This window comes from Podarcis erhardii (assembly GCF_964252035.2).
Source record: "Podarcis erhardii genome assembly, chromosome: 13".
Lineage (NCBI taxonomy): Eukaryota > Metazoa > Chordata > Lepidosauria > Squamata > Lacertidae > Podarcis > Podarcis erhardii.
This window is the reverse complement of record NC_138502.1, coordinates 16544176-16571534: the sequence shown is the minus strand read 5'-3', so window position 1 is coordinate 16571534 and position 27359 is coordinate 16544176. Positions and strand designations below refer to the sequence as shown.

General features: G+C 47.5%; 1 protein-coding gene and 1 long non-coding RNA gene across 5 annotated transcripts; one reads left to right on the top strand and one right to left on the bottom strand.

Moving 5' to 3' along the window:
- Nucleotides 1-682: 682 nt before the first annotated feature.
- CNOT3 (CCR4-NOT transcription complex subunit 3) lies at nt 683-22922 on the bottom strand. Of its 4 annotated transcripts, none has more exons than XM_081837382.1 (19): nt 22811-22922; nt 16605-16666; nt 15675-15749; nt 15112-15179; nt 14774-14848; nt 13981-14070; nt 11600-11728; nt 10801-10896; nt 10336-10555; nt 9367-9500; nt 9075-9131; nt 8143-8458; nt 7614-7719; nt 6178-6355; nt 5828-5927; nt 4562-4763; nt 3453-3585; nt 3142-3267; nt 683-2039 (listed from the first exon to the last, which is right to left on the bottom strand). In XM_081837382.1, exons 3-19 carry the CDS (start codon nt 15697-15699, stop codon nt 1941-1943), a joined length of 2154 nt encoding a protein of 717 aa, XP_081693508.1. In that variant the 5' UTR covers nt 15700-15749; nt 16605-16666; nt 22811-22922; the 3' UTR covers nt 683-1940. The 4 variants fall into 4 exon arrangements, with proteins under 4 accessions (XP_081693508.1, XP_081693509.1, XP_081693510.1 ...); XM_081837383.1 differs by lacking the exon at nt 22811-22922 and adding an exon at nt 21097-21119; XM_081837384.1 differs by lacking the exon at nt 22811-22922 and adding an exon at nt 17610-17718.
- Nucleotides 14798-17248, top strand: LOC309327908. The gene is made up of 3 exons (XR_014150670.1): nt 14798-14879; nt 15740-15835; nt 17052-17248. It is a non-coding gene; the product is annotated as an uncharacterized lncRNA (long non-coding RNA).
- Nucleotides 22923-27359: the final 4437 nt, after the last annotated feature.

Below are 27359 nucleotides of genomic sequence, written 5' to 3'. Positions count from 1 at the left end.
AATAGAAGCACCAACTGTGAAGGGGGAACATTAGAAAAACCCTCGAGTCGGGGTAGCTGCCAGACTGGCCAGGGCTGCTGTGAGTTGTAATTCAACATCTGGAGACAGCACTGTTTGCTGCTGAACTCTAGTAGGAGAAGCTAATTTCAATGTACACATAAATCTACATTCCCTCTAGTCACCCAAGTAGTACTGGGGGAAGATCTCTTCTGTTGTTTAGTCGTGTCTGACTCTTCGTGACCCCATGGGCCAGAGCATGCCAGGCACTCCTGTCTTCCACTGCCTCCCGCAGTTTGGTCAAACTCATGTTTGTAGCTTTGAGAACACTGTCCAACCATCTTGTCCTCTGTGGTCCCCTTCCCCTTGTGCCCTCCATCTTTCCCAACATATTTCCCAAGAGAGTGTTGACTAAGCGTGATCCACCTGGAGCAGGAACCGGCAAGCCACTCCAGTATCCCTGCCAAGAAAACTCCATGGGCAAAAACAATGGGCATATAAAAAGATCTCTTCTGGGCAGCTTTTAAACATGTGGCACATCCCACCTTAAACATACAATCACTACCTTGAGCCACTGCCCCTTCTGCGAGGCACAAAGAGAAAGCAGGTTATTGGGTTTCTTCACACCCCTTTGTTCCACCCCCCCAATTTTATCTCCCCCTTTCTCTACAAGAGAAGAACAACATTCATATAAAACTATTTATTCATAAATATTTTCCAAAACGAAAATAGGCTTACGAAAAAATATCTTAAACAGCGGCATGGGCGGGGTGCTCCAGTTCAGGGGGCTGCATGAGGAGGGAGATGGTGGGACACAGCTGTCTTTCCATCTCTCTCTGGGTTTCCCCAAGTCTTTCCCCTCCAATCAGGAATAAATTGCAAGTCATCAAGGGGGAGGGTCTCTCTGTGGGAGGAGCAGCAGATTAAGATATGAGCTCAGATACCAAATTTAGGGTGGCAACAAAATTTTGGAAAACGGGGGTGGGGGTGGGGGTGGGGGGTTAGGAGAGAAGCAGCAAAGGGGGTGGGGGTGGGGATAGACTCCCTTAAGTCAAAGTTTCAGTCAGGAAAGGGAGCTTTGGGAATTTTTCCAAACTGAATTGATGAGGACAGGTGGCGTTTTGTGTCCCTTGACAACATCACCTGCAGAAGCAAGCGAAAAAATACGGCAGCCTATCAAATGTTAACAGAAGGTTCCAGTCCACAAAATACTTTGTACTGGGATCCTTTCTGGCAGCCGGCTGACTTCACTGGTTGGTAACAAGTTGACGTCATTTTGCTTTTTGCCATTTCCAGCAGTGACAACTAGGCAGAGGCTGGAGCAAAGTCACCCTGAACTGTTCCCAACGCTTCTGACTATTGGGGATATTTATAGAGCCCTGCGCCCTCATCTGTCACACACTTGGGCATATGATGGCAGCCAAATCAGGGGTGACGTCTGCACTTGAGAGGCTGGCGAGGAGGGCAAAGGAGGACAGGATGTTGGTGTTTGCTGCAATTGGTGGCGGAAGGGGCATAATAAATTCTCCAATTTAGAAGACACACAAAAATGTAGATTGGGGGGAAGTCACTCTTTTGGTGGGATTCTCAAATTCTTTTTTAATCTCCACTCTCTCACCCGAACCTGGTGCACATGAAGAGCATTTCCCCTTTTTTCCCCGACCTCTTCGTGTGCATTACAGGCAGAAGAGAGCAAGGAAAAGGCAGAGGAGAATCCCGCCACTGCCGCCCCTCCTCCTCCGTCCCGCGGTCACTTTTAAAACTTGCATGCATTTTTTTAAAAAAAAAACGTGCAGCTCTCCCCGTTCCCCCACAGTTGTGACGGGTGTGGGGGGGTGTGGGGTGATGTGGTATTATTGGTTGGTCTTCCTTTGCTGCTGCCCCAAGCGCACCACAGTTGTCTCTGGAAGGAAGGCTTGGCACCCCCTGCTGGCCCCAGGTCATCACTGCAGGTCCCGGTCTTCCAGGTAGCGGTATTCAAAGGTGAAACCCTCCTTTTTGCGCTGGCCCCATTTCTCGTAGTCAAAGTAGATGTAAGTGCCCTGCACAGAAACGAGAGAGACAAAGTGTATAGGAGAATGAACTTCCTCTTACCCAGCAAGGAAGAGTCAGAGAATTAAGAGCTTAGCAACTCCGCTCTCATGTCAGATTAAAACTTGATAGCAGGAGGCAAGGGCTGGGCTACTTCCCTGTGAGGAGGAAGGGCTTGGCGGGCCCTCAGGATCCCAGTTACATCCTTTTAAAACATACAGACCTGCTGAACTCCAATGCCATATAGCTATGTGGGGAGAAGAGACCTCAGAATACCCATTTCAGGGGTAGGTATGTCTTTGAAGCAAGCAGAAGCATACAGACCTCCCTCCCTCCTCTATATTTTCCTTGAGGGGAGAAGTCACACTCAGGTAGCTAGCTGTCCCTGCGGACAGTGGCATGAACCACAGCTCCCGAGAACCTCAAAACCTTTTCTGCATTTACTAAATGCAGAGAGAGATGAAGCAAAGCTGTATTAGAAATGACTCTTACTCAATTCAACAATGTCCACAAGAAAACTATGTAGGACCTTGAAAATGGGAAAACCGTCCTTCCTGCTTTCTACTTTCTCCCCACCTCCCTGTTACAGAAGAAAACCAACGATTATAAAATTCCCAGTGCGATGCGCACAGTCATTTTGTACTTTTAAGCCCTATCCTCAGACATTCAAGCCAAACAACATCCTTATGGATGTAATTCATGCAGACTGGAATTCTTTAAAAAACCAAAAAAAATACAACAAGGGTTTCTAGTTTTCATGACACTGGAATTAACTGGCTCAAAACTTAACAAGAAGCTCCAGGGCTTAGCAGGCAAAGTTTCTATGCTTTACCTGGCTACTTACTCTGGTCCTCTCATAATTCCCCCCCCCCCAATTCTTCTCTTCTAGTAAGAGAAGGGCCATAGCTCAGTGGCAGAGCATCTCCATGTAGGATTGCATAGGAACCTGTCTGAAAACCTGGGAAAGCTACTGCCAATCATTGTAGACAATGCCAAGCCTGATGGCCCAACAGTCTGGTTCAGTATAAGGCAGCTTCCAGGGGGGTTGGGAATCCATGTGCTGGCCCATCTCCATCCCCACCCCCTACATAGGAGCTTCTGTGGTCCCCTCACCTGCTCAAATTCATCAGTGATGGTCTTGGGTTCTTCGTGCCGCTGGAACCACATCATGTACTTTGTGTGGAAGCGCCAGGACTGCTTCTTCAGCGCCTTTGCTGCCAGGTATTGTGCCTTCGTGCCCTTCAAAGCATAAGGGGACAGGTGAGGGCTGTGGGATACACACATTGGTACCAGTTCCAAGCGACGGATGCTAGTAGCACATCCGTGGAGCACTTTTAGGCCCCAGTGGGTGGCGGTGGTGGTGGTGGAGAAAGGGTGGCAAAACCTGTCCATCAGAAACTATCAACAGAAGTGCTACTTCTTACCTCCAAATAGTAGAAGATGAAGAAAAGGGTCTCTGTAGAGAGGCGCTGGTAGAACTCCACCGTATCGGAGTGTGGGGGAGGCATCTGGTGGTGGTACGGAGGGGTCGGGCAGGGGTTTCGCGGCAGATATTGCCTATGGGGTTAAGAAGATGAGAGTATTCAACTCCAGCCTGGTGGTGGCGGCGGCAGCAGTCTCCCCATCCCCTACGTGTGCATGCACACACCTCAAACCCCACAGATAAGCTAGCTGGAGGGTTAAGCCAGTAGTTCAAGATGGCAACTGGAGTGGAATGGAGGAAGCGAACCAAGGAAAACAGCTGAAAATGATGTCAGCAATTCCCACCAGATTGTGCCAAACTCTCCCTCCATCTGCCACTGTTTGGTGACTGATGGGCCTCCGTAATTTCCAACCATCTCAAGGTGTGGGTGTGTGTGCAATCTCAGGGTTTGGGTCCCAAGTCATTAGGGACATTATATGCTAGTGTTATAGACTGAATTCAGTCCGTGAGGACCGTCAGCCAGGGCAGATCTTGCAGGACTGGTGTTATGCTGCGTGGCCACAACCCTCCTGAATAATTCAACTAAGGAACTTGCTTCCCACAGGAGGCAGTGATGGCCTTGGATGGCTTTAAAAGAGGAGGGGGCAAATTCAGAGAGAGGGTTATCAATGGCTACTAGCCATTATGGCATAGCCTGAGACTCTTCATCTCGGGGTCATGGATTTGAAATCCCACATTTGAGTAAAAGATTCTTGTGTTTCGGGGATTGGACTAGATGACCCTTGGAGCCCCTTCCAACTCTACAATTCCTTGATTCTAGGATGGCTCTTTTCCTCACCTAGCAGGAGCATCCCCATGCATTGCATCTCCCCGCTATTGACCTGTGTGTTTCCCATGTGCGATAGTAGGTTTTTGTTGCATCCTTACAAGCAAAGGGAAGATTTCGAGCTCCGCTGGCGATATGAAAAGTGGACCGACATTTTATAATTCAGAGAACTTGAGGATGCGACTTGGACTGTGACAGGCAACACCACTTGTGGCCTTTTGTTCCCAGAGGGAGCAAAGGCCCTTGACACACACACCCCACCAGACCAGGGCAAACCCTCTTACCGGATCCTTTCTGAATCAGAAGGATGAGGCATGTGGTGCCAGGCGGCCTCCTCCATGGCCTGTTGGTAGAGCTGCTCCTTGGTGAGAGGCACAGGCCCCAGGGGGCACACCCCGAGCGAAAGGGGGATGTTCACCTCAGATAGCTGGATGGGGGGCTGGTTGGAGGCTGGCTGGGAGGTTGTGCTCGTAATTAAGATATCAGCTGGAGCAGAAAAGGGGAAAGAATCACTCAGCAGGGACTTGACACACGCTCTCAGGATACAATTCAAGCGAGCCTGGACTCTGAAGGCTGTATTTTTAAACGCAGCTCCTCCTGCTTCTCAAGACGAGTCCTTTGATTCATCAAGAGTTATTATCCTTGCTACCATCTCTTAAAAGGTAGCTGCGGATTACAGTTCAGGTTGATCTCATTTCTTGCTATTGCATGTATAAGCAAAATCCTGTAAAGGCAGAACACCCCCATCAAACCGGGGAGAAAGAGAAGCAAATCTCTAACTCCTCCACAAATCTCTCTGGCCTCCTCTGATCTCTTTCCAGCAGCCTTCCAAATGTTCTGCAACCTCCTCCACTCTCCAACTTTTCAACTACACCCAAACGCTCTCCCAACGGCCAATGGGATTCGCCAGCCATTTTTTCCTGCTCCCCCCCACCCCATTCCCCACCACACTTGGCATTTATTTATTCATGACCTGCATAAAGCTGTGATCGTGTAAGTGAAATCAGTGGTCTACGTGTACTACTCAGAACTTCGGAGAGTTCATTTTTTCCTCCAAAATGTCTTCCTTCTCTTGAACAGACCCACAGCCTCAGAGAACACTTTCATTTAATTTTTTATTATTATCTTATTTTAAAGCAAGCTTGACTCTGTCACAGATTCTTGGGCTTAAAATATCAAGCAATGAAAAGCTCCAGGGACAACATCTGGGCCAGAAAAAAATTGATTGTTGTGTACCAGATGGCAGCCTGCTCCTCAACTGCCAACACAAATGGTGAATGGAAGGGCTGAGATCTAGAGCAGAATGACTTGCTTGTAGGCCAAGGATTTTTGTTGTTGTTGTTGGGGGTGGGCGTAGAATGGGACAGAGAGAGAAGAGTGGAGACTGGTGGTCTTAGAAACCACCACCTCTCATCCAAAGTAGCCACACTTCAATTTCTGATCAAGGTTGTCAGGCACACTCAGGAATGCCACAGGATTCAGAAATGTGCACCTGACACTATTTGGCCTCCCCCCTGAGGCAGGGGCAATGCCTCTCTCCCCACACTTACCCCTTTCAGCGAGATGAAGCGATGGCACAGGGTCCTCTATGCTAGAGCCGATAGCTGCCCTCTCAGCCATTGACTTCAATGTACTTAGAGGCTCAGGTGCCTGCAGGACACACAAACGTAGCAAAGGAGGAGTGAGAGAAATCTGTTTTTAGGAAAGCTGCTGCAGTGATTAAGACTCACAGGGAGAACACAGGTAGTTAAGTCACCTTCTCTCGGGCAAACCTACCTTCCAGGGTTCTTTCGAGAGGATGACGTGGGCCAAGCACAGCCACAAACACCAGCCCAAATTCATTGGGAGGAAAGAGGGCTGGAAGCAGCCTGTTGCGTGCGGAGCACAAGCGATCGCTCACCTTGATCTCTGCTGCGGAGCTGAACTGGGGTGGCCCGTTGAGCAGGGTCTGGGCAGGCTTGCTGTCAGAGAAGCTGGGCGTGGGCGAGGCAGGAGGGTTGGCAGTCAGAGGCACCAGGAGGCTGGATCCAGTGGTGTTGCCACCGCTCGGTGGCTGCGAAGCTGCGCTGGGCTCTTTGCTGCCAAAGGAGGCGAGACACAGAAGTCAGGGTTGCACCTCCTTCAAAGCTAGAACACTTTAGACCTCTCACCCAAACACAGGAAAGGAGAGAACCTGTCAGATCTCCCCAGGGAGGATGTTCCAAAGTATAGGCGCCATCATTGAAAAGACCCTCTCTGGTTGCATCTCTGGCCGTGATGGGAAGCCAAGGAGGGGCTCTGATTTCAGACAGGTTTATGCAGACTAGAACACCTTTCTTGAGAACATCCTGGCATAGCCTGAGTCTTTATAAAAGTCTTTACAGTGGTGCCCCGCAAGACGAACGCCTCGCAAGATGGAAAACCCGCTAGACGAAAGGGTTTTCCATTTTGGAGGCGCTTCGCAAAACGAATTTCCCTATGAGCTTGCTTCGCAAGACGGAAATGTCTTGCGAGTTCCTGCGGGTTCCCCCCCCTTCCCCCCTTTTCCTAAGCCGCTAAGCCGCTTCTCAGCTGATCCGCTAAAAGCCGCTAAACCGCTAATAGCGCTAATCTGCTAAGCTGTCAATGGGCTTGCTTCGCAAGACGAAAAAACTGCTATATGAAGAGCCTCACGGAACGGATTAATTTCGTCTTGCGAGGCACCACTGTATAAAGGCACTCTAAACTGAGCCCGGAAGTAAATACAAACATAAGAAAAGCGCTGTTGGGTGAAACCAGTGACCCGTCTAGTCCAGCATCCTGCTCTCACAGTAGCCAACCAGATGCCCCAATGGGAAGCCCACAAGCAGGAGCCAAGCCCAAGAGACCCCTCTCCCTTCCTGCAGTTTCCAGCAACTGGCATTCAGAACCACTGCTGCCTCCGACCGGAGCTAAAGAGCGAAATTATATTTTATTTATTCATTAGCAACATTTACAACCCAGCTCCTTGTGTGCCCAAATACCAAGATACACAGAAGTTTTTTATAAAAAAAACCTGCCAAATAATGCACTTTGCTTTGATATTTTTTGTAGTTTTGTACTCTTTTCTATTATTATTATTATTATTATTATTATTATTATTATTAAGGATTTCTCTTTTGTAATTTTGGTTGCTTATATTTACCTGTATTTGTTTAAAGCAAAATTAATAAAATAAAATAAAATAAAACAATGCACTTTGCCAAAAGAGGGCAAAAAAAGGAGAGCAAAACACCACTTGCATCTGAGTAAAACTCTATGGTCTGCCCACTTGGAAAAGTGGACCATGGTGGGAAGAGTGAGAAAAGACAGCCAGGAAAGGACAAGACAGAAACTCACACAGAAGCGCTGGGCGGGTTGTGCGACGCCGTCTGATTAGGCAATGCCTGGTTGCCGCTGCTTAGCGTGGAGTCTGAACTGCTGTCCGCTACCACAGAACTATAACCTAGGCAGGAGGGATTTGAAAAAAAAGAAGCTCTGGCTTGACTTCTGGGCTAAACAGTCACAATGTTACACAAACGAGGGGAAACTGAGCTTCCTGGCCTAGGTGTCAATGGAGCAGCTCCTAACTTTGGCTTCGTCTCAACCCTCCCCTCCCGTAGCCTATAAAACAGCACCTGCCGGCCTCGCTGCATTACAGCCTGGCTTTTAGCTATTGCTGGATAGGAAAGAGCTGGCAGGCAACACTTTTCAGAGCATGGAGGATTATCCCCTGTGGGTTTTCAAGATGCTGTTGAAAAGGCACAGCTACATAAGGCAACATCAGGCGACCCTGCTAAACACCTGGCATCTGCAACACAGCAGCCATTCCTAACCCCCCAGGAATCTTTTGGGAAACTTGAAGCAATGGCCCAGACCCCAGACTCACTGGTTGCCCCGTTCTGCTTGCTGGCGTTCTGCTGGGTGCTGGGAGGCCGGGGCTGAGAGGCATTGGTGCTGGTGGGCGGGGGCGCCACAGCCTGGGCGTAAGGGGTCGGGGTGGTGGGTGCGTGCCCTGCCGGAGGGTTAGCTTTGCCGCTCGCGTTCCCACTGCCAGCCACGGCCCCGTTGCTGTTGGAACCAGGCCCGTCCCCCAGCGAGGACGAAGTGCTGGAGCTGCCGCCCATCGGGTAGCTGGTGGGGATTGTGGGAGGCGGCTGGTGGTGGTGGTTGTGGAGGCTTTTCGAACCATTCTTCGCTGGGGACTGGGGGGAGAGAAGGATGGGAGGGGGGGAGAGAAGATTTAGGATCATAACTGCTGCCTTTCTACTCAAAAGAGGGCAAAACTAGGAGCCATTCATGTCTTGGTTCACCCGTCCCTCCACTCTTTTAAGAGCTGGCCTAAAACATATCTTCCTTACGGTGATGGTACAGTCCTCTTATTGGGCTGTACCACCTCAGAAAATGCTTTCAGAGAGGGGAGCCCAGGGGAAAGCAAACTCACATGGACAACTCCTGGCTTGTCAAAGCTAACTTTTTAGGAGGTGGCCTGATAGAAACTGTTCCCCTCTCACATGCAAGGTGTTTGTACGTTAAGGAGACTGCAATGCTGGTGTTACTCTCAAAGCAAGTGGCTCTGCCCAACCCTCTTCCCCCTAGCCCTACACTTGCATGCATTCTGGAAGTGGTACAGTCTTCACAACAGAACTGAACAGATCAGAAGTAACACGCTGGAGATGGCTCTACCTAACTAGTCCCGATGCCCCTCTGTCCCAAGAAGCCCTGGCTCCTCTCCCCTTGCCCAAATCACCAAGGGAGTTTCTAACCCGTCTTCCAAAAGCCGAACCCTTGAGAGGAATGAATTCTGGGCTCCAAACTCACTTGGCTCACTTCACTGTCTGTTGATCGTCCCCGTTTCTTGTCATCTTCAGAGTTCTCCTAAAGGAAGGAAGGAAGGAAGGAAGGAAGGAAGGAAGGAAGGAAGGAAGGAAGGAAGGAAGGCCTGAGTAAGCACCGCTGTCAGAAGAGCTGTTACCCGTGGAACTGAGAAAGCAAGCTGGGTTTCTAACAACCTGTAGAAGCATTCAGTACTATTCGCTCAAGCTGATATAAACCCAAAAGTTCCCCTTTCCTACCCCCAACCCCTGGCATCGTAACAGGGGAGCCTCCTTACTGTTGTGCAGTTCGCAGGGCTGGGAGGGATTGGGGAGCTGGACGTGGTGGAGGTAGGCGTGCTGCTTGACTGGTTGAACATCTCATCCTCCATGTGACTGTGGCTGGGTGGGGAAGTGGCAACCAGGGCCTGTGCTGCAGAGTCAAGAACAAGGAGATGCTTATGAACCCAAAGAGGCTACAGTTCGTAGGCGGTGGCACAATCCAGCAGGTGGGTACTGCTGTTACAGGATATGATCCCACTGTCTGGGCTTTGCAAGAGTTCACTGCTGTGCCACTTTATATTTGAAAAGTATACCGATATCCTGGCAAGCACCGTCCTCCCCAAAAAAGGATTAAGATGAAATCAGCGATCAGTACGCCCAATTCTTTATATCAAACCCCACCACTACAATGCACTGAAGTAAACCATCCTAACAAGTTTCTGGGACACAAAGACCAGCATATGCTCCTGGAGTTTTGAGAAGGGTCACGACGCAGGTGTTCAGAGTCAGTAGCCCAGGTGAACAGATATAGTTCAAGTAGCAACAAAACAAAACAAATCTCAGAACAGTTAATGAGCTATCTAGCAATAATAAAATGCAGAGAACCACAACAGACTCCCACCAAATGCTAAATCTGCGACAACAGCCAAATGGCAGCGCCTACCCAGTAAAAGCCCAAATTTCTAAATATTATTATTATTTATTGAATTTATATACTGCCCTATACCCGGAGGTCTCAGGGCGGTTCTAAGAGTGGATGGGTATCAAGCTAAATGCTACGCTCAAACTGACAGTTGCCTCTAGGCCACAGGTTTTGTTAGGAGGGAATAACTGGTTGATTTAAAATGATTTGAGGTTTGCTCCTTCACAGTTATCATAGCTAGTGCTGCAATACTGCTTCTTCCCCAAGTCTCAAGGCTGCTTTGGCTTCCTCCACCCCACATATAACCTCAACCAGAAGCAGCCCACCCAAAGGAGACACTTACGAATGTCTTCTAAGTCGAGGTCATCATAGAGGAACTCGTTCTCCTCAAAATCAGGGTCCTGCGAGGAATCCACATAGTATTCCACGTCATCCTTGATCTTGCGGATGGAGTCCACGTTGATGGAGTCGTTGTCCAGCATCCGCAGGATGGTCTCCAGCATCCGAATGTGGTACCGGTGTTTCTCAATGTGCCGCTTCAGGCCCTCGATCCGGTCTTGCTTCTGTGTGTTGGGGAGGGGAAGAGGGCCAGGTTCAAATCCTCACCCATTCAGGAAGCTCACAGCATAGCACCCAGGCACTACCTCTCAGCCTGACCCCCCAACCTCACAGAATCTTGTTTCTTGTGAGGTCTCAGAAGTCTTAGCTCCCATAGATACCTCCACCTTGGCTTTTGACCTGTGAGGTGATGCCATTTCCCCAAACACAACCCTCCAGCCTCTGAGGAGGACATCATCCATTGACTCACATCCTTGTCTCCTTTCTTCTTGCGCGTCTGGACAGACAGCGACTCCACTTCGCTCTCAAACTGATCCACCTGCATGTTCAAGGTGTCTATTGTGTTCTGAAGGAAGGACAGACAGAAAGAAACATGTTATTCTCCCCAATCCTCCCTCACCATGGAAAAGGGGTTCTCCCTCTTGCCAATGGGTGGCTAACTGTGGCTATCCGGATATTATTGGACTAAAACTCGCACCATCCCCGGCCACTGGCTGTGCTTGCAGCACCAACAGTATCTGGATGGGCACAGATTTCCCCTACAGCCCCAGACAGAGCCTCATGGCTCTCTGTTTGCTAGCATTAGAAAACAAAGTCTGGTAGGCAGAAGCTGTCGGGTTCAAGTGAGGAGACAAAACTTTGGGGGGGGGGGAGAGGGACGAATCTGTCTCCCCCTCCCCCCATGTCTGAACCTCAAGCCTCCAATGTCAACTATGAGTGGAAAGGGAGGACCACTTGTATCACATGGCATAAGGTCACAGCTTACATTCAGTACTATAAAAAGAGGAAGTTTTAAAGCAAGAAGGGGTTATTGGTGGTCCTCTGGTTACTAACAGATTCTATAACCTCTATCAGTCCCAGTCAGCACAGCTAATGGTCAGGGCTGATGCAAGTTGGATGTAGTCCAAGGATATCTGGAGGGCCGGAGGTTCTCCTGCTCCTGCTTTAAAGCCACACTCCTTAAAAAGCAGAGCTTCCTTCTCTCTTCCTCTGCTAAAAAGCAGCTCCTCCTTCCAGGCATTTAGCAGCTAGCCTCCACTTGTCCTCACCGTCAGCCACTGCCCGACCTCCTCCTTTTCCTTCTGGGCCGGGTCCACCTTCTGCGCCAGGCCCAGGCCCTCCTTTGAGTAGGCTTTCGTCTTGGTCTCACGTTCCACTACCTTGAACCGCTCCATTTGCTGGAAAAGACAGACCAGAGGCAACTAGCTGAGCTAAGGGCCGTGGAGAAGTCCAAGCTATCAGCATATATTCCCTGCTCAGTGATCATTTGAAAAGACAGAAATCCTCAGCAGCAGCAGAGGAGATAAATTGCAAAATAAATAAATAAATAAACCTAGATTAATTACTTCCAAGCATGTTACAGCCCCAGTTTTCAATCTTCAATCAGGGTGGGGAAAGGGTAACTTCTCAGGCTTTTGAACATTGGTGGGCTGAGAATTCTATCTGCAGTAGGCATTTAAAGGATACAAAATGGGATCTTACTTTGTTAAAAGGGACCATTCAATCACACAATTCTTCCACCTAAATATTGAAGCAAACCCCTATGGGGAATTGGTACTTTTCCTGAACATGGGGACTGCAGATCCAGCCCAAGAACCACAGGCAGCAGAATGAAGTGGCAGAATCCTCAGGTGGTAGAATGGACTGTTCTATTTCAGGCAGCAATGGAGGGATAACCATTTCTAAATCATTCTTGTGTGTGTTTTTAAAAAGCCCACTGCAAGTAAAAAAACCAGTGCAGTACAAAGGATGTGGTTGGATCGGAACCTTTCTACTACTGTGTTGCTTGTTCCCTGCAGAGACATTTAGTTTGGTGGGTAGGTTAGGGGTGGAGGTCCTTTAGGGACATTTAAAAACAGCTTTGCCTCATCTGTAGTTTGAAGTGCTACCTTTCACCCCAAGATCCTACCACCCCAATTCAGCTGCCACCTTTAAACTGGGCCACACAGCTCCATGCCCTAAGAGAGCTCTGCATCCCATCCCATTAACTAAAGAATCCTGGCTCCCTAACCATTAGCTGGAATTTACCAGGATCCCTTCCTACACAGGTAGCGCTGTGGGTTAAACCACAGAGCCTAGGACTTGCCGATCAGAAGGTCGGCGGTTCAAATCCCCATGACGGGGTGAGCTCCCATTGTTCAGTCCCAGCTCCTGCCCACCTAGCAGTTCGAAAGCATGTCAAAGTGCAAGTAGATAAATAGGTACTGCTCCGGCGGGAAGGTAAACGGCGTTTCCGTGCGCTGCTCTGGTTCGCCAGAAGCAGCTTAGTCATGCTGGCCACATGACCCGGAAGCTGTACGCCGGCTCCCTCGGCCAATAAAGCGAGATGAGCACTGCAACCCCAGAGTCGGCCACGACTGGACCTAATGGTCAGGGGTCCCTTTTACCTTCCTACCCAGGAATCCCAGGCTTCAGGTCTATTTTTGTAACTTCACTGACAGCTTTTTCAACCATCCCATTTTGTCTCTGAAGCTTCCCCCCCCCCAAAAAAGAAAACTTGTGAATATAGTGCATGTGCGTGTATGGAACTCAGAAGAAATGGCTCTGCACACATTACCTTGCAAAAGGAGTTTTACGGCAAACCCATAAAAATGTGTATGTACCAATGCATTTTCAGTCACACAGCACATGCCAAGAAGCCAGTGTCGGCTGCAAGTACCCACAGCAATAAATATGTAAGCAGCCATTTAATGCACAAAGCTGCCCTCAAGTTTGAATGATGCAACTAATATGCAATTTGTGCCCGCGTGAATTGGTCAGTGATCACCCTTTCTTTGCCACAGTGAACACACAGCACTTGGGCTTGATGGTTCTGCATTAGAAGATAACAGACAAGATTTACAGCAGTGCAGAACCGTGCAGAATAGAAAAGAAAAAGTTAAAATCTGAATATGCATCATGCCAGTCTGTGCACATCATCATGGCAAATACAAAACTCTGCTTGCCCGTTGCAAAACAGCTGTCCAAGTGTTAAACTCCTTTCCAAAAGCGCCCAGGAAAGTCTTGGCTCACAGCTCAATAGACCTTTTCCCTGGGTGTCTTTAAACCATCTCTAAAACTTTACCATCTATCCCATGTTCTCTCAATCAGAAGACCTGCTCCAAAGGGATCCTGGGCTCCTCACAGAACCCCTTTCTGCAAAAGTTTCCCAGTCAATATCTGGACTGTAAAGGCAAGCTGGCTCACCTTTATGAGGTCACACTACTTACTAGCCAATTGCAATGCTGTGGGGGAGGAGCTAAGCAAAGTTAAGCCCACGTATAAACAGGAGATCCTCAGCAAAACTAAGAACCAGCATGAAAATAGCTGAAGGCAATAAAATGTGTTAGTTTTATACCTTTGGTAGACACATAATTTCCCAAAATAAACCCCCAATTAATTAGGTATGTTGACAGGCACTAATATGTAGCAGGTAGAGGATTCTTCTTACCGTCTCAATGAGTTTTCGGTTGTCTATTAGCTGCCTTTTGTCCTTAATCTCATTGGATGCAACCCACGTCTTGATCTGGTCCCTCAATCTCTGCAGAAGAAGAGCCAGTTAAGCAGGCAGGTGGGATCGGTTGGGGAAAAGATGCCAACCTACCTTTCCTCCGATGAATGAAGGCTAGTGGTCAGAGGTATGAGCAAACAGAAGTAGCAACCTCTAGATTGTTCATCATATGCTATCACTGCTAGAATTGGCATTAGCGAGCAAGGAAGCTAGCCTTTCCTTGCTCCAACAATTAGAATTCACTTTCTTTTAACAGAATCTAAACTCACTAAACAGGCTGCCCTTTGTGAAAAATCTACACTTTTCCAAGCCTCATTCTTACTCAAATTCAGCCTTGTCTGATCTGATTGATCCAGATGTTTTAAACCTCCAACCAATGGTCAGGGATGATGGGAGGTGTGGTTGAAAACATCAGGAGGACATCAGGATGGAGAAGGCTGATCTAATCTATACATCCTTGCTATCCCAAGGCATTCTCACAATGAAGCTATGACACTCCCCCCCCCCAAACACCGAGGTTCTTCGCCCTTCTCAGTGGAGCCATACCTGTGTCCAGGCCACCCCAACCTCTACTAACTATAAACCAGCAAGCCCTGTGGGGAAAGAGTGCCCCATCTTCCTCTGCTCCTTCCAAAGGGCCCCCTAGAGTCCTGATACTCAGATCACTCCAACCCCAACGTTCCCTAAATTTGGTAAGAAAAGATCTGGAAACAAGCCCAGGCAAAATGTTTACCTGGAGTTTTTTAATTTCTTTTTTCAGATCGGCTTCATATTTCTCCTTCTGGTTGGCATTAGCTGCATTGTGGAGCTGTTGCATAGGGAGAAAGAGGAAACAAGAGGTGGGATGAGAAAGATGGGAGACCCCAGAACTCAGCGTGGAAATCAACCCAGAGCAGGGGAAAAAAACGGAGCTGAAAAGATTCCAAGTTGGGGGGTGGGGGTGGAGAGGAACAGAAACCTCTGCAGACATAGAACAATTACAGGGCAATGTGATGGTCTAAAAGGCTAGTGTGGGGTGAATGTCAGAGAATAGGGCAGAATTTAGGAGGAGAGGCCACTGCCAGCCCTCACCTTCTGCCAGATATCTTCAAACTGCTCCACGCCTTCCGACACCTTTTTCAAACACCGATCAATCTCACCTGGGGAGAGAAAATCCCTGCTGAGAGCAATCGTAAGATCTACCTTGCCCATACCTGGCCATTCCTTCCTCCCAGTCTGAGCGCAGGATTCTGGAACGGTGGTTCCCCTCTCCCTCAGCTTCCCACAAGCCTGCCCCTCTCACCTTACTGAAGTGCAAGATCCGTCCTTTGACCAAAACAGAACCGAGCCACCTCTCCCCTTCCTAAACTCCTCTCTCCCTTCAGAGCATAGTTATTGCTTTCTAATATCCCAAGCCATTCTCCACTTCTAAAAAAAAGAGGGGGCCCCTCTTGCTCCTTTAGTCAACCCTTCCCTTCCCTTCCCTTCCCTCCACTCTAACCAATGAGACCCCACCCTCTCCAAGAGAGCTCAGAGGAGTCCTGGCTCTGGCCCAGCTGTTCTGACGAGCAGCCCCGCCCTCTTTTGCAGGCCAGCCAGGTGCCTAGCATGTATTAGTAGCCCTGAGCTTGGAGAGTGCAGGTAGGCTCCCTTACCTTGTAGCTTCCTCTTGTCTGCCATGTTTCCTTCACTATAGAGGGGCTCTCTTCATACTTTATAGAGCGTTGACGCTTTAAGAAAAGCCAGCAGAAAGGCAAAGTTACGAAGCAAGCGCAGGACAGAAGTAGCACCTCCTGCTGGAAGGTGCTAAATGGAGGTAAGCAGGATCAGTAAGATTTGAGCTACTGCTTTGTTTTAACCGACAGAACATTTACTGCTTTCAGCAGCTGTATATATAAAAAAGTAGAAGTCACAGGTAAGGCTTTCTTCAACACTGTGCTTCCCCCTGTTGATTTCTACTCATTAAAAGCAGAGAGTTTCCGTCCAATGAAAAGTAAAGGCCACAAACCGAGCTGAATCACAGAGATTATCCCAGGAGAAAGTGGGCAGGTGGGAGGTAATGCCTTGGGGGAAGTATTCTATAGACAGGAAAACTGGACCCAGTGGAATTAAAGAACTCCTTCCCACTGCCCCCCGGTGACCATGCAACAGGCAAACGCTCAGCGTGCGGAGCTTTATTCAGTATTCAGGTGATGCAACACTAGGGAAAGCTTCATCTGTTGAGTTTGGGTTTATTTAATCATGCAACTCTTAAAGGCACCCGGTCTTCCAGAAAAACGTAAAACACATTGATCGTCCAAGGTAGAACAGATTTGGAGCAGGGATTTCCCCAACCCCATCATACGGTATATATATCTGCCACTCTTTCCTACAGTCTTTTCCAGACTTTGGTGCCTTTGGTGCACAAGACAGTTAGGCTTTTTACAAGGCCCAGAAGACTTGGGTGTTTTACAAGCCAAGCAGCTTTTTATTTTGTCCATTAAAAAAACAACAACAACGGACTAGGTGCCAGCTTTTCTGTGCTCTGTTGTTTGACAGTGTTGCTTTAACCAGGCTAGGGGATGCATTATAAGGCTTGCACTCACCTAGTGGCCCCTGGGCGCTTGTTGTCTCTCTCTCTCTCTCTCTCTCTTTTCCAGCCAGGTTCCTATGCAGGTGAGAAAAAGCACATGACTCACAGGGGGAAAGAGCCCCACCTTTTCCTCCTCCCCCATCCAGCTACCCACCATGTCAGGCAGCAAGCTGGGAAGCACAAGAGGCACCTATAAAGGCACAGTGGTGGCTGGCTAAGGCTACTGCAGTCTAAGGGACTCAGGCCTGGAATGAAGCAAAAGTACAGGGCTTGCAGATGGAAGAAATGGTTCCTGCCTCCTCAGACAATGGAGTTGTCCTAGACTAGCAAAACCCCAGCACTAGGGGTTGGTAACTTTTTTCCCTGGCAGGGAAACACCTGCCACCCCATCAGAAGTTTCGTGGGTTAAGCTTTCCTCATCCATACATCAGGAAAAGCTGAATTTCTCCTTGTCACACAGGTATTAAAGGCACAGGAGCCCTGCTAGGGGGAAAGCTGGCAATCCCACCAGTCACTAGTGCAGGTATGTGAAGAGATGCTTGCAAAGGTGTCTGCAAAGCAGGATGTTTGTTTTTTCTTCCCAGACTGAAAATATGCCACAAACAACATCCATTGTTAAGCCTGTGCAATTTGAACTAGTAAATGTTTATGGGTTTATTCACATGTCTGAACTAGTCCCTATTCTCTCTCCAAAATTCTCAGCTAACGCAACACATTTTCCATTCTCCTCTTGGAAAATCACGCAGCAGAATTCTGAGGTAGCAAAGTGGACTGGACCACTTTAGACTTGTGGGCAGGGGAAAGGGGAGAGGGAATGCAATGGTTAAGTGCACAATGGAAAAAAGGGGGGGACCATAAGGAGGAGACAGTTTCTAGCCTAGCTTGGTACCTGCTGATGGATACTAGTTTCCTACCATTTTGAAACAAATGTAAGGGAGCATTCAAAACTATGATCCACACCTGCAGTGGCGCAGCCCAGCTTATCACTTCCTTGTGCTGCCTGAGTTAGACTACATACCTACCAGGTTCTTCACCATTTCTCTCCCAAAGATTCCATACTCTGGTAGGCATCTGCCCTTCAGCTTCCTAACCTCCAGAAAACTTAGGAAGTCTTTCCTTGCCTGTTTATCTACTGTCAACTGCAAGATCCCATCATACCCCCCCAAAGTAATTGTGAGTCTGGGTCTCTCACCTCACCCCTTCAGAAACAAAGCTTTCTTCACAAAGAGGCATCAGTAGACCAACAATAAGGGTGAATTTGGGTAACCCAGGAAGTTCCTAACATTTTCCTATTCCAAGCAGGAGACCTGGGTCAAAAGCCAGCTCTGGAATAAAAGCAACTTGGTTCGGTGCATGTCTACTCAGAAGTAAGCTCCACCAAGTTTGAAGGGAATTATTCTCCAAGTAAGCATGCACAGAATTGCAATTTTTGGAGTTTCCAGGTCCTCACTTGGAGATGGTACCTATACCTCTTACCTGCTGTGGAGGGAAATCAGAATCTCACAACAAGCTGGGGAAGCGGGCAGGGAGGGCTTCACTGGAAGAACTGGGCATTTTTAAGAAAATTAACCAGATGCTGTTCCAGTGCCCTTAAAGGCAGGTTCATCTGCAAACATCAGCAGGTGGCTATGCTTCTTTTCACACTACGAAAAGCTTCACCTGCCGATTTCTGCATATCAAACTGCCATTAAAGGCACAGGAGTCCAGGCCCGGCCCTCTGATAACCTTAGACCAGGGGTGGGGAACCTGCAGCTCTCCAGAGGTTGCTGGACACCAGCTCCCATCAGCCCCAGCCAGCACAATCAACGATAAGGGAAGATGGGAGCTGTAGTCCAACAGCCTGAGAAAGAAGAAAAACAGTAGTGATTTGCTCACTGACAGGAACAGCTTGGTGAGCAGAATCAAAAGTAAAACAAAACCCTTACACTAAGCAATGGTGACACCAACATCTAAGATGGCAAACTTGGGCTTTTACTGAAACTATTGTAAGTTATAGGATTCCTTCTGGGTTTTTGTTGTGGGTGTTTCTTTTGGTTTGTATTCTGTTCCTGTGGCTGTCATAAAACAGATATTTACAGGCTCATGTCGGTTACTTACATCTGGCATACTGATACAGCTCAGTGTCTACATTTTCTACATTCAAGGAACAACCCCAGTTTGCCAAGGAAGCACTGCAAAAGATTGTGGGGCATATTCTAGAGTAAACAATTCAGTTAATGTGAATCACTGCATCTTGAGCAAGGGATTCATGTAGAAAGCTGCCCTATACAAAGTCACACTACTGGCCCATCTAGCCTAGTAATGTCTACACTGACTGGCAGTAGCTCTTCACAGTTTCAGACAGAACTCTTTCCCAGCTTGGAGATGTCAAGCCTTGAACATGGAGCCTTTCACATGCAAAACATGTGTCCTACTGATGAACTACGAACCTTGTGTTGTATATAAGCAACACTTTCTGTTGTCTAGCCCAACTGATTTCATTGCCTGAGTAACCGAGTTGTAGTGTTTTGGGAAATAAAACTCTCTCGAGCCGCACTGTACATATCAACCTACCTAACGCAGCCCCAACAGCCCTCTGACTTGCTGCAGAATATGTCCTACATGCTTTCCAAAGGTCTGGGTTTTGCTTGATGTGGAGTGACAGGGGGTTGGTGGAAGGAGGCATATCTGGAGAAGACTTACAGCTGGATCCCATGCTGTATCTGACATGGAAGTGATTCCCACTTTGTCCAATAGGACTGAAAGCATGTTTAGAATTTCAGCCTTAGAGGCACTACCCTCATGAATAGTGACCGCTGCAAGTGTCCTGAGGCTTTCGCTACATTTATGTCACAGTTCACTGGGCTTCAATTCTGGAGTGTTCTAAAGCTATCTCTGCGTTTATGCATCCTGTAAAGTGCACCCCCTGGAAATATTTATTTTTATATATCCTTTATATTAGTTTGTAAAAACTGCTCTGTGCAATCCCCATAGGATTTTTTTTTTTGGGGGGGGGAGGGAATTGCTGCAGAGGAGACCACAGATAAAAGAAAAACCTAGATTGACACACAGTCCTGAACCTCTGGTACCCAACCGAAAGGTCCCATTTGCAGAACATGTACCCAATGTGTGAGTGGCCCCCACTAATTTGTGACCGCCTGAAGGAGGCAGCCAAGCTTAATGCAAACAGCCTTGCTTCTTTAAGTGTGGTGTAGAAGCTAAGAGTCTGAGCTGCGATTCAGAAAATTCAAGATTCGAATCTCAATCTCAATTATGAACTCGCTAGGTGGCCGTAAGAAAGCCACTTTCTCTTTGCCTCACCTGGCATCTGCAATATGGGGATATTAGTATCAAAGGAATTGGATGAAGTGGGCATGGCTTTTTCTTTTTAACACATGGGGGGGGGTTAACCACAGGAGAGAGGAACACACAAACCTTTGGAAAGTTAAAGAAAAATCAAGGAAGGCAGGAGACGGCTCGCAAAAAAAGAGATTGGAGATGCTTTGGCATTGATGCTTTTTTAAAGGGCTAGATGAGTGCTACTGCACTTGAATGATGAACAAGCTCAGTCCCAACATATTTATAGACCTTAAAAGAAAGAGAACTTTTACTGTGATTTATGTCACAGGTAGTGACCAAGAGATAGCTAGGCCCATTGAACAATTCATACGTAGATGCAATCGATACTCTATATGGAGGAAAATGGCAATTTCCGACCTATAGTTTTGAATGCTGGGTAAATGCAGTTCTCCTGCAAAAGGACCACAATTTTTTTTACAGGGACATCTGAATCCTGTGCCTTAACAACATCTGGAAAGCCCCCTTCCCACCCCCTGTCAGCAATAGGGAACACTGTCATCAAACTGTTCAAGATTAACATTTACTAACAGAGTTGATATATTAGCATTTTCCAGAGTCAAAGGTTTAAGGACAGCCTTGCCATCAGGTTACCATAAGCTAATGTGGTCCAATCCACCTAGGAATTCAAATCCCATTTCAGTTGCGGCCTCAGAGTGTTCCCCACAGATGAGTCATTACCTCTCAGCCTCTAGTCCCTGACCTAGTACTGTCTATTCCAATGGGCAGTAGCTCTCCCAAAGCCTCAAGCAGTGGCCTTTCTTAGCCCTGCTATTAAGGGATAATTTGACAGTCACAATTGAACCTGGAACTTTTATGAACTTGCACATCCATTTAGATCATTTGGAGAGGCCCTTCTCCATCTCCTGCTGTCATCAAGAGATTGGGCTGGTGGTAATGTAGTAAGCAGTTATAGAATCTCCTGCACCAGGAAATGTTATTCGCTCCTACACTGCTGGTATTTAAAGACCACCTGAAGACATAATAAATATTTTAACAAGCTTTTCAATTTCTGCTTTTTTTTCCTTTTTAAAAATCTGGTGTATTGCATTTTTTTAAACTATGTTGTGTTTGATATTTTAAAATATTTTTGTTGTAATCTACTGGACAGCTTTTATGAATACATAAACAAATGCACATATACTGTATAGGCTAAGTGCATTTTCTACCTTCAAGCCTTCAACATGTCCTGAACCCAAGACCTGAAAAAATAATAATACAGGGATTCCACCTATGCACATAATCACTGAGCTATTATGGTACAATATTAATGGTGTGCCTTACAGAACAGAAGAAATATTCCAAGTTCCTAGGATCACACACAATTTTTAAGCATCAACCCTGAGGAGAAAAGGGAAATTCAATATCTTAGGTAGTAGCCTCAATTTGCAAGCAGCTTAGTAGTAAAGCACACGTTCTGCATGCAGAACATCCAAAGTTTTATCTCCAGGTAGGACAGAGAAATACTCCTTTCTGAAAACTTGGGAGAGCTATGACAGGTCAGTGTAGACAATACTAGACAGACCAATGATCTGATTTGATAAAATATGGCTTCCTGTGTTTCTGCCAAGCTACTGAGATTTCACTAGGTCTAACAGCTGTAAGGCTAACCAAGGTGTGACCTGTAATGTACTTTTTACATTACAGTCAGTGACTGGCTATAGTACCAGGCAAATCTGGCACTGGGGGCAGAATTCTGAATCTTAAGAATCTTCACTTTCAATGGGGTGGGGGGGGAATGTATGTTTCTAGCCCTTAAGTCTGCAAAGTGTGCAGGTAAAGGCCAATGAAATCTCAAAAACCAGCAAGCCTTCCCTTGGATAAGAGGCGGCAGCTTCATGCCTCTGCCTACTTACTGCCTTGTCTCTGCCCACAACTAGCAAAAACCAAAACCAGTTAGAGAAAAGAAGCAAATAGATATACAGACTTGTTGACAGCTAGCTACACATTCCTCTAGTAATTCATTACGAATTCTTATCACTCTGAACTCTTATAGTTAAGAGATGCACTTATATGCTCCCCAGGTGCACAGACGCCCCTACAGGACTCTATAACACACATCCACACACAAGCGGGGGGGGGGGGAGAGGTGGCTTTATGAAAGCAACGTGTTTTTTCTAACGGGTTCCTTTATTTCTTTTAGCTACTTCAGCAACATAACAAGCATTGTGGAACCTTAAAGACTAACACATTTGATTACGGCATAAGCTTTTGCAAACGAGAATCCACTTCATCAGATGCCACAATGCTTATACTATAATGAGATCTGTTAAGTCTTTAAAGTACCACAATACTACTTTGTTGTTTCTGCCTAAACAGACTACCCCCTATAGGAATCGTTTCAGTAATAAAGATCTCTCCCTCTCTCATACACACACACACGCGCGCGCCTCTCTGTGGACCTCTCCAAATCAGGTATAAACTATACAGTATGTGCAAGTTTTCCAGGTGATCACAAGGACCCACAACCCTCCTTGGCTCAAAGTAGCCCTCATCACACGGCGCCCGCCCCACATCCTCCTGCCAGAGGCTCTCGCTCCACCCCAGGCGCCTCTTCCCCACAGAGGCATGTGGGCCTCACATCCTATAGGTGCAGGTCCTACCTGTGGAACCGCATCGTCCCCCCGCATCCTCCCCAGCAGGGCGCCGTTCGTGGCCCCTGCGCACCGCTGCAACCCCAAACACCTAGCCCCCAACAGAGGCCCCCTCCGCCTGCAGCCCCTCGCGCAGCAGCGCCTACGGAAACACCTTCCCCCTATACAGCGCCCACCTCCTATAGAGCCCCCTATAGACCTCCCATTGGCCACGCCCCCTACGGAGCTCCCGTAGGTACTCGTAGGCCCCGCCCCCTAGGCTAGGCCCCGCCCCTTCTCGCTCTCTCACCGGCGGCTCCGGAGTCTCCGGGTCTCTCTCTCTCTCTCTCTTTTTCCCTCTCTCTCTCCCTCTCCCCCCTCTCTCGGCCTCCGCGGCATCCAAGATGGCGGCAGCCTCCCCCCCCTCTCCTTCCGCTCGACCCGCCTCTGGCTAAACTCCATTGGACGAGTCACCCGCCCTTCAGGACAGTCTCTGTTTCTATTGGGTGGTGGGGAAGGGGCTGGTGGAGGGAAACCGGGGCGGGACGACGCGGCGCAGCCGCAGCTGTCATTTACATAAATACCTTTCATTTATTGGTTAAGGGGAAAAGTCCGTCAAAGCGTATCCGTATACTGATTGGCTCAGTAGGTACGGATGTAGCCAGTGTGACCACGCCTACCAGCCCGCGGAAAACAACCCGAAGGGGCAGGGCTTGTGGCAGAACAGATCGCCTAATGGTCATAAAAAACGTCCCTCAAGTCTTATTCGTTCATGATTGGCTATACTTCTTCCAACGAGTGCACTCGTGGGCATAGAATCATTTATTGGATAGCAGTTCTGCCACTCAGTCTAATAGTATTGCTGTTTGGCTGCTAGAGGGATTCGGAGACGAGGGATATTTCCAAGCGGTAATTCTCTATTGGCTGTAGCGAAGCAAGGCTGCACACGTTGGCCTCCCATTGGATGGCTGTTCTGCCCCCAAAAGCCCTTCTTCCTTTGTACTGGCTTGCATAGTTTGAGGCGGGTCACAGTGAAAAAACGTGAGGCGGGGGCGAGGCCAAGGAGTTTTCCCAGAATCCTGATTGGTACAGGTAAGTGAGGTACCCTGTCACTTAAAATCACAATAGCCAATAACACTGGAGGGAATGAGCTCACTCTAAGGTGGGTATTGATAGACTTCTGTCTCAGCCAACATTTGCCAACCTAGCGCCTTCCAGATTTGAACTACAGTTCCCATCAGGCCTTGGGAGCCTTGTAGTCCAAAACATCTGGAGGGCGCCAGGTTGGCGATGGCTGGTCTAGACATCACTATTTTCACTCCTAGCTGCAGCTCACCTCTTTTAGAGGGATAGTTGTAGCCTTACTAGGATAACCTCACACCCTTCATCATTCACTGCCATGCAACTGAGACAAGTCCACCCCTCACAAAATAGGATGTTCTATTAAAAGACGCCTGCTCCTTGGGAGAAAAGCAATGACAAACCTAGACAGCATCTTAAAAAGCAGAGACATCACCTTGCCAACAAAGGTCCGTACAGTTAAAGCTATGGTTTTCCCAGTAGTGATGTACGGAAGTGAGAGCTGGACCATAAAGAAGGCTGATCGCCGAAGAATTGATGCTTTTGAATTATGGTCTGGAGGAAACTCTTGAGAGTCCCATGGACTGCAAGAAGATCAAACCTCTCCATTCTGAAGGAAATCAGCCCTGAGTGCTCACTGGAAGGACAGATCCTGAAGCTGAGGCTCCAATACTTTGGCCAGCTCATGAGAAGAGAGACTCCCTGGAAAAGACCCTGATGTTGGGAAAGATGGAGGGCACAAGGAGAAGGGGACGACAGAGGACAAGATGGTTGGATAGTGTTCTCGAAGCTACCAGCATGAGTTTGACCAAGCTGCGAGAGGCAGTGGAAGACAGGAGTGCCTGGCGTGCTCTGGTCCATGGGGTCACGAAGAGTCGGACACAACTAAACAACAACAACAAATTTAATAATAATAATAATAATAATAATTTTATTATTTATACCTCGTCCATCTGACTGGGTTGTTCCAGTAACTGTAGGTGGCTTCCAACATATCAAGGAAATAAGAAAACATTAAACAGGGCTGCCTTCAAATGTCTTCTACATGTTGAATAGTTTGGCTCAGGGGCCGCATAACTCCATAGACTCTGATGAAAATAGGGAAACCCTACTATACCCTTCAACATTTCTCCGATTAAAATAGGGATCTCCTAAGGAAAAGTGGGGCATTCTGGGATCAAATAAGAAACCGGAACAGCTTGTGTAAATCTGGGACTGCCCCTGGAAAATAGGGACACTTGGAGGGTCTGTAATCACTCCCACAAGAGCCAGCGGTGGTCACCAACTTGGACTGCTTTAAAAGATGAATCAAATTCATGGAGGATAAGGCTGTCAGCCTCCATGGCTATGCTTTGCTTTCACAGTCATGCCTCTTTATGCCAGTGGCTAAAGGATGCTGTTGTGCCAATGTGCTGCTTGCGGGCTTCCACAAGCATCTGGTTAGCCACTCTGAGAACATGATGCTGAACTATATTATTATGACCGGCAGTGATGGCCAAACTTGGCCCTCTAGCTGTTCTGGGACTACAACTCCCATCATCCCTAGCTAACAGGACCAGTGGTCAGGGATGATGGGAACTGTAGTCCCAAAACAGCTAGTGGGCCAAGTCTGGCCATCACTGTGTGAACCCCAAGGTCCCCGGGGTGGATTACAACAATTAAAGCACAATATTAAAATCAGTTAAAATGACACAAATAAAAAGAGGGTCCTAAAAATATACACTTCACATGTTGAATGTGGGCTGCTGGCCTGATCCAGCATTCTCTGATGTTCTTTGAAAGAAGCTTCATAGTATTAAGCAAATGCATTGGGGGTCCCTGAACCATTCACCTGAAGAAAGAAAAGGGGGCATTCACACTTGCACCTCTTAACACCTGCTTGCCCCACTTTTGTGAACACTGCAGAAAGGGGCCTTGCCTGCGTATCTGAATGCATAAAGCTGCCTTATACTGTTGGAGGGCACCTAAACGTTCCGCAGCTCAGCTCTTTCCCCCATCCAGGTGGTTAAGAACAAGAAGAGAACCCTGCTGGATTAGACCAGAGGCCTGCCTTGCCTAGCATCCTGTTCGCCACAGTAAAGCAACCAGATGCTTGTGGGAAGGACGCAGGCAGAAGATGAGTGCAATGAGCCCTCTCCCGCTGTTGTTCTCTAGCAACTCTGCTGGTGGGGGGCAGGGAGGTAGGAGGGTTAAGCACATGGCTTTTTCCTCCATGAATTTCTCTAATCCCTTTAAATCCATCTAAGTTGGTGTCTGTCACCCACATCTTATGCCAGCAAATACCATAGTTCTAACTATCTGCTGTGTGCAAAGTACTTTCTCTAATACCACACGTAATTCTATAAACCTCTATAATGTCTCTCCTTCCTGATTTTTTTTAAAAAAAACAACCTAAAAAGCCTCCAGTGTTGTAGCCTTTCCTCATAAAAGGGAGCCGCTGCAGCCCCCTGATCATTCTGAATGCACCATTTCCAGTTCTGCAATATCCTTTTCAAAGCTGGCATAATGAGCTATACACACTATATCAAGTGTAGTCACACCATAATTTACATCACGGTATTATGATATAGGCAATTGTATTATCTATCCCTTTCCTAATGATCCCTAGCACTGAATTCATAACTTTCACAGTTGCCATTCACTGGGTTCAATTTTTTGTTGAGCTTTTCCCTACAATCCCAATACAGTACCAGTCAGTGAACATCTATGTGGTTAGGATTTTTTGCCCCACACATTTGCTACTTTAATGTTCACCCCACCCCCCACAACCTCTTTATGAACTTTAACATCACTGGTTCTAATACAGATCCTTAGTAGATCCCACTTATACCCCTTTTGTCAGAACTGTCAATTTCCCCCCAATTATCTGCTTCCTATTATTTAACCCAGCTACCAGTCCATCCAGTCCAAGGCCCTTGGTGAGGGGCTTTGTAAAAGCTTTTTGGAAGTCCAAGAATACAACATCTAGTGGATCACCCTGCCCACATAGCGCTTTCAAAGAACTCCTAAAATATTAGTGAGACAACTTACACCCACAGAAATCATGTTGATTCTTCTTCAATACTTGTTCTTCTAAATGCTTGATCATTTTATATTTAATGTTTTTCACCAGTTTACCCTGAACAAACATTAAGCTAACTACTCTGTAATTTCCTGCATCCCTCCTGGCTCTTTTTAAAAATTAGTTTTACCTTGATTGCTTCCCAGTCCCCTGGTACAGAAGCTGATCTTAGGAACCAGGTAACTTTTGTTGTTGTTAAAAGACTAATAATTTCCACATTTGAGTTCTTTAACAACTTGGGAGGTGAGAGAATCCCATGGTAGGTTAATTTTTTAATTTGCTATTAAGGCCTAGAACTTTGTCTCTTGCCACCACTGTTGCGCCTAGTTCTTCCGACTCGCCTTCCTGAGGAAGTCAGCTCCAGCCCTGCGGTGAAAACGAATGCAGATACGTAATTGATTCAGCTTCTCTACAACCTCCTCGCCTCCCGTTTAAGAGCAGGAATGAAAGTTGTGAGATATCCCTTAGGGTGTTTTGTGGGGGGGGGGGGGATTGCATCCCTTTATTACTTGCTTGTGTTTCTTTTGCCAAAGTTTATGTTCCTTTTTGTGTTCTCATTTGGACAAGGCTTCTATTTTCTGAAGGGAGCCTCCTTGCCTCTCACAGCCTCCTTGCCTCTGCTCATCAGCTATTGCTTGGGCATTCTTGCTGTGAGGCCGTTATGGGTGCAAAGCAGGGATGGAGAACCTGAAGGCTACATGCCCTTTTGGGCACCTTT

Bases quoted from the DNA above. Each gene is read 5' to 3' on its own strand.
- CNOT3 (XM_081837382.1), bottom strand. From the start codon at position 15,699: ATGGCAGACAAGAGGAAGCTACAAG. The intron at 10,897-11,599 runs GTGAGGACAAGT...TCCTTCCTTCAG, and splicing joins AGGTCGGGCAGTGGCTGACG to AACACAATAGACACCTTGAA. The intron at 9,132-9,366 runs GTAAGGAGGCTC...TCCTTCCTTTAG, and splicing joins GCCCTGCGAACTGCACAACA to GAGAACTCTGAAGATGACAA.